Source organism: Helianthus annuus, chromosome 9 (genome assembly GCF_002127325.2).
Source record: "Helianthus annuus cultivar XRQ/B chromosome 9, HanXRQr2.0-SUNRISE, whole genome shotgun sequence".
Taxonomy (NCBI): Eukaryota; Viridiplantae; Streptophyta; class Magnoliopsida; order Asterales; family Asteraceae; genus Helianthus; species Helianthus annuus.
This window is the reverse complement of record NC_035441.2, coordinates 43,363,632-43,369,872: the sequence shown is the minus strand read 5'-3', so window position 1 is coordinate 43,369,872 and position 6,241 is coordinate 43,363,632. Positions and strand designations below refer to the sequence as shown.

General features: G+C 36.6%; 1 protein-coding gene across 1 annotated transcript; it reads left to right on the top strand.

Annotated features, from left to right (window-relative positions):
* Positions 1-2,404: 2,404 nt before the first annotated feature.
* LOC110877511 (glutamic acid-rich protein) lies at positions 2,405-5,762 on the top strand. The gene is made up of 3 exons (XM_022125667.2): positions 2,405-2,562; positions 2,859-3,202; positions 3,622-5,762. The coding sequence occupies exons 2-3, from the start codon at positions 2,861-2,863 to the stop codon at positions 5,644-5,646; spliced, it is 2,367 nt and encodes a 788-aa protein (XP_021981359.1). The 5' UTR covers positions 2,405-2,562; positions 2,859-2,860; the 3' UTR covers positions 5,647-5,762.
* The last annotated feature ends 479 nt before the right edge of the window (positions 5,763-6,241 follow it).

Below are 6,241 nucleotides of genomic sequence, written 5' to 3'. Positions count from 1 at the left end.
TAAAATTAAAAAAACCCTTAAACTAAAAAGATAAAAATACATATTAATATATAAAAAACCTTTATTTTTTAAAAACAGAATATTAGTTAATATACATCAAAAATGGTTTTTGGATGAAAATGGCAACTACCAAACTATTTAATGTGAATTAATTGGTATATTTTTTCACGAAGTTAGTGGGTTGGACCAAAATGGCCAAAAATAAAAAAACTCAGCGACCCAGAGGAGAAAAAAAACCTATTTGTACTAAAGTGACAATTTAGGAAAAACCTCAGGACTACAATTTACTCTAAAATAATAAGGGTAAATTACATTTTTCGTCCTTTATGTAAAGTTCATTAACTTTAATAATTACAGTCATAGTCCTTTATTTGCAAAACCTGTTACACCTTAGGTCCTTTGACCCTAATCTGGTTAAAACTTTCAATTAAGTGAGGTCACGTGCAACCCATGTGGGGGCAAAACAATCATTTAATACAAAAAAAGAATGTCAAAATTCAAAAATTATATACTTAAACCATCATCATCTCCCCTGTACTCTCTCTCTCTCTCTCTCTCTCTCTCACCTGTACTCTCTCTCTCTCTTGTACTCTCTCTCTACATACCACTTCTACAACCATTATCATCATGCCACCACCACCTACACCACCGCCCACCAAGACCGTCGACCATCGACAACATCACCATCACAATCACCATTGACCTCCATAGTCCCGCCACCATCAAGATCCAACCGAATTTCTCAAAGAAATCCCCTTTCGAGTGGCTGGAATACACCCACCCGGTAACTTCACTTTCTCTTTCTCGTTGTATCTCGAACTCTCCATCCGCAATCTGATTCACGATCAAATCCAAAATGTTTAGGATCCCCATTCACACCTTGCAGACCTCTCGAGTTCTTCGTAAGAGTAGAAAAGGGTTCTCCAAAATGTTTATATAATAAACCGCCTTCAACACAAATATCTAAGTAATCACAGCCCACTTCAACACAAACACTAACAACAAGGTCACCATACTCGCGATACGGGTCAACGCAGTTGAGGACAAGCTTTGTTTGAGAAGCCATGCACCAGAGAAATGATAGGTCAGATGTGTCGGCGACGATGAGGGGGATGGTGGGGTGGGTTTTGGAACCGGAAGCCCATAAGTTCGACCTGCTAATGCTAGGATTTTGATGGGGGAATTTGGGGAGTTGAGGAACTTTCTTCTCGGACTACGTACTTGCCGATGAAACCGGATGCTTCGAAAATGATGATGTCGTAAGTGGGTAGTTGAAGTTCAGTCATGTTGTGGGATTGGTTGGTTTTTTGAGATCTTGGAATTGGTGTCAAAGGGGTGGGGATTATTGGTGCCAAGACCTGTGAGTTTAGAGATTGAAGATGAGAATGGCGAAGAAACAGATGCCGGGCCTGCATAATATTGCCAATCCAACTACTTTGTTGTTTATATATTTATTACAACTGGATCTTGATGGTGGCGAGACTATTGAGGTCAGTGGTGATGGTGATGGTGTTTGTGGTGTAGGTGGTGGTGGCCTGATGATGATGGTTGTAGAAGTGGTATGTAGAGAGAGAGAGAGAGAGAGAGAGAAAGAGAGAGAGAGAGAGAGAGAGAGAGAAAAGGCATGGGAGATGATGATGGTCTATGTATATAATTTTTAAATTTTGTCATTCTTTTCTTTATTAAATAACGGTTTTGCCTTCACATGGGTTGCACATGACCTTACTTAACTGAAAGTTTTAACCAGGTCAGGGTCAAAGGACCTAAGATGTAACAAGTTTTGCAAATAAATGACTATGACTGTAATTATTAAAGTTAAAGGTTATTCATTGTAACCCGCTACAAATATAAACGACCAAATTTGTAATTTACTCAAATCTATATCTATATCTATACTATATAATAAAAGGACACTTGTCATTTTCTAGACCATCTATTATTACTTAATTGTAAATAATTATTATTTAATGTAAATAATTAAATTTAATATATGTTTCAAACATTTAAAAAATTACGGATAAAGTTCCATAAATTATCTTATTATTTATTTATATTAATTACTAGGTTAGAAATTATGTCTTAATAATTGAAACAAATATCGAGCATTCTCATAACGAGGATGAAGGGAACGATTTTTTTGCTTAACAAATCGAGCATTCTCATAACGAGGATGAAGGGAACGATTTTCTTGGTTAACAAATAATTTATTTATTTAATATATTTAAAATACAAGAAAAATAATAACTACATTTATCATTTTTGATCATACATAAAACAAAATTTTGTTCGAATATCAGAAAAATGTCTTAAAATATCGTTTTATAATTGTTAAATTTTCGTTGTTAACTATTTGATATTTTATTTAGTTAACATGTGTTATACACGGTTATAACTAGGCAAGAAGCAACACACGCGCTGCACCAGCTTTGACCATATTCCTAGTTCCTACCTACCCCGAAACACCATTTTGCTGGCTCCCTCGTCGCATGACCACCCACCTCCGATCACGCACCTACTTTCTTCACCGGACAATATTTCGTCTTCTTCGATCGACAAATTGAGGTATTAACTCTTCTTCACTGTAACCCCCAATTTTGTGTTTTTCTACTCTTTAGGGCTTGTTTTTACTTTCAACTCCGATTAAACGTGTAAAATGTTCGAATGAATTCATTATATGTAATTGTTAATTGAAGCAAGCAATTTTTAGTCAGAAGAGTAGGAATCATCTGTTTTTCCAATGCTAGACCTAGTTGTTCACTTTATGATTATTTGAAATAATAATTGCTGGTTAGGTTAAGCAAATTGCAGACATTGAATTCTCTAGTTATGGATGATGAATTTCTGTTTGTTTTTTTTAGGTATGTCGACTCTAGACGAAGGAAACGATAAGAATTTGGTTCCTTCTGATCAAGGACATGATGAAACTTCATCTAATTGGAGACGACGTCCGAGAGCTCACGTGTGGGCTTATTTCGAGAGGATAACCGGGGAAGACGGGTTACCAAAACAAAGGTGCACCACTTGTAACAAGGTGTACGCTATTGCTCTGCGTTCAGGTACATCGACTCTGAGGAGACACTTACGGAAGTGTGCTCCACAGCTGTTAACCCAGTTTAACTCAACCCGAGCTGTCCCATACGCCAACAGTGGTAGGTCTAGTGATGAGATGTCGGAAGAGGTTAGGGCTGCCAATGTGAATCAGGTCTTTCTTTTTCTATTGATATTACTCCTTTTACCATGTGTTGTTTGGTTACCCTATGAGAATGAAATGATACATTACCGTGTGTTGTTAGGTATGCGAAAATATACGAATGAATGGAATACAATTCATTGGAAATGACAACAATACCCCTATCTTTAAATATACAAAACTACCGAGTTTTCACAAAAAAAAAAAGAAAAATTCAATTAAAATTATAATAAATATATATTATGAAAATAGATTATATTTAACTAACTAATTGGTCATTTGTTGTAAATGGTTTCCTTCGCACGAATAAAGGCCATTCGCTCCAAAGTTTTATTCGTTCTTAAAATGTTCATCTGTTTGTAAACTTTTCATCCGCACCAGGTGTTGTTTATTGTAAATATCTTAATATTTTGTGTGTGTTGATTTTTCAGCCAACAGCTACTAATTTTGATCCGAAGCACAACATTTGCTGTGTGCTTGATAAAGAGTCACCAAAGATGAAGCCGTTTGTTGAAATGGTGCCGTTTATTGAACGGTCCAGAATTAAGAAGGCAGTTACTGATCAGTGCCCGGCATATAGAACTCACATTGAAACTTTCTGGATGAATGCAAAGTTTGTGGACAGTCCTCCGAGAATACACTCGGTTGTCAAAGACGGAAATGTGGATAAGGAGGTTGTAATTACCGAAGCCTTGATCAGAGAAGTACTTGCTTTCGGAGACAAGCCAGAAGATCCGACAGGTTATTCGGAAAGAATGGTTAAGGGATGTTTTATGCGCATGGGATACAAGGGGCATGTGAACACACCAAACTTTTTAAAGAGCAGTATCTCCAGACCATACAAGTTTTTGATGCATGTTGTCATACATGCATTTGGGCATACTAGAAAAAGTGGATATGATATAGCTCTTGACTACATAATGTGCATGATTGTTGCCCTGACATTGAATCTTCCTTACAACTTTTCAAAAGTCATTTTTACTCAAATGAAGGATAATCTTACACCGAATGGATGGTTGTTGATGTATCCGAGGTTTGTACAAATGCTGTTAAATCATCTTTTACCCAATCTGGAAAAGAAAGATGACGATCTACTGAAGCTGGAACACATGAACGATTTATCTCGGATCAACCGTTACAAGAAGCAAGCTGAGGTAGATATTCCTAAATTCAAGAGATTGATCGGGGCATTAGGTAATGAAAACTATGTGGCTCCACCGAAAGATAAATGGAGAAACGATGGTAGTGACTCTGACAACGAGGATAAACAAATGGAAGGTTTTAAAGAGAGAAGAAGCAAATGGTTCATAAAGGATGAGAAACCGAAGAAAGCGAAGAAACAAACCAAAAGAAAAAGAGCTTCACGAATAATGCTTAGAGACGAAAGTGAAGAAGATGATTTAATATGTGCAATTTCTGAAATAGCGAAAGACATAGAAGATGAAGTTTTGCAGAGAAGTGGATCGGGTGAAGAAGCTGACAATGAAACAACTGAAAGTGAAGAAATGGATGTATTAACACTCAATAAGCCATATTCTGTTATGCATGATTCAAGAACGAGAGCTGAGAAAAAGGCTGCAAAATCAAAGAAGAAACAATTAGGAGATGATGATGATGATCCTATTCCAGTGAGAAAGATGACAGGTCGTAAGAAAAGCAAAGCTTTGACGAATGTGAAAAAGACGGGATCTTTTATGGCTAAGAAGGCAAGGAAGGCGGTTGAGGAACTTTCGATCGAAACAACCGCTGGAGCTGAACCAGCAGTTACAAAAAAGAGTGCACTGATTATTGAAGAAGAGATGATTACTCCTGCATCTCAACAAACGCCTACACCACCAATCTCACCACAACCACAAGCACAACAACGTCAACAACCTGAACAAACTGGTCCTTCATCTGCTACTTCCGACAGAGATTTTATGTTTGATGGTCAACCGTTCCTTAATGGTGAAACAATGGAATATGATTTGTTTAGAGATACAAATGATAAGAAGATAAAGTGTCTGAAGGTGACAAAAGATTTGGAAGAAGACAAGAAACTCAAAAGATTATTCTTTAAAGATAGAATGCGGGAGATAAGGGAGAATAGTTTGAATATAAAATTGAAGATGAATTTGATAATAAGATCATATTGGAAGAAGCAGGGACTAGAAGCTGAATTTGATAAAAATAGAATTAAAATAGCTGAAGCTAGAGCTGCTGAAAAGGCAAGAAAAGCTGTTGAATGGGCAAGAAAAGCTGCTGAGTCAGAACCAGCGGTTGTTATTATTGACAAAGGCAAGAAAACTGTAGATGCTACGCCTGAGATCGTGTTAGAACCTGTTAAAGAAAAATCTCCTGAAAGAGTGATAGAGAAAGATTCAGAGCCGATAGATATTGCAAAATTCATTCTTGTACCTGATGTTGAACAAGAAGACGATGATCAAGAGGAAGAGGATGATGAGAAGTCAGATTAGCTTGACCCAACATTAAAGACGATGGTGTGATTAGTTAAAAAAATATCTGTAGTGAATTCATCAAGCTGTGAGTTGTTAAAATAACATGTTTTAAACAAACCATGTTTTTGAAATAATTCTTCGCGTCTTATCTTATAAATAGCTTATATGATATGCTAGGTAATTACATTCAAGTATATGTTTATAGGGGAAGGATCCACTAAAAAGTGGTTTTTGCCTAAGTAGCTTAAGAATGATTGTGATAATGACACGTGACACTCCTTATAAATAGGAAGAAATGAGATTTTGGTCCTTATGAGTAGGCATGTGAAAATGACATGTAACACCCCATGCTGCTGCGTTTGAGAAGACCACTGCCGCCGCCGAAGCTACAGGTCGCTACCGCTAGCCAGATGTCGTTTATTTCAGAAGATAGGGGTTGTATTCTTATTATGTCGATGTGATTCTACCATCATTTACCTTCAACAAGTTGCAGACACTAAAAATCGGAGTCTCTGTAGGTAATATATCATTTCTCCTCAATTTTTTTGTTGGGATTTTGCTATTGTTTTGCACAAAGAGAGTAGTTTTCTACCAGTGAAGAATATTTTTGTTT

Coding starts and splice junctions, on each gene's coding strand:
- LOC110877511 (XM_022125667.2), top strand. CDS start 2,861: ATGTCGACTCTAGACGAAGGAAACGATAAGAATTTGGTTCCTTCTGAT. Junction 3,203..3,621: donor GGGCTGCCAATGTGAATCAG/GTCTTTCTTTTT, acceptor TTGATTTTTCAG/CCAACAGCTACTAATTTTGA.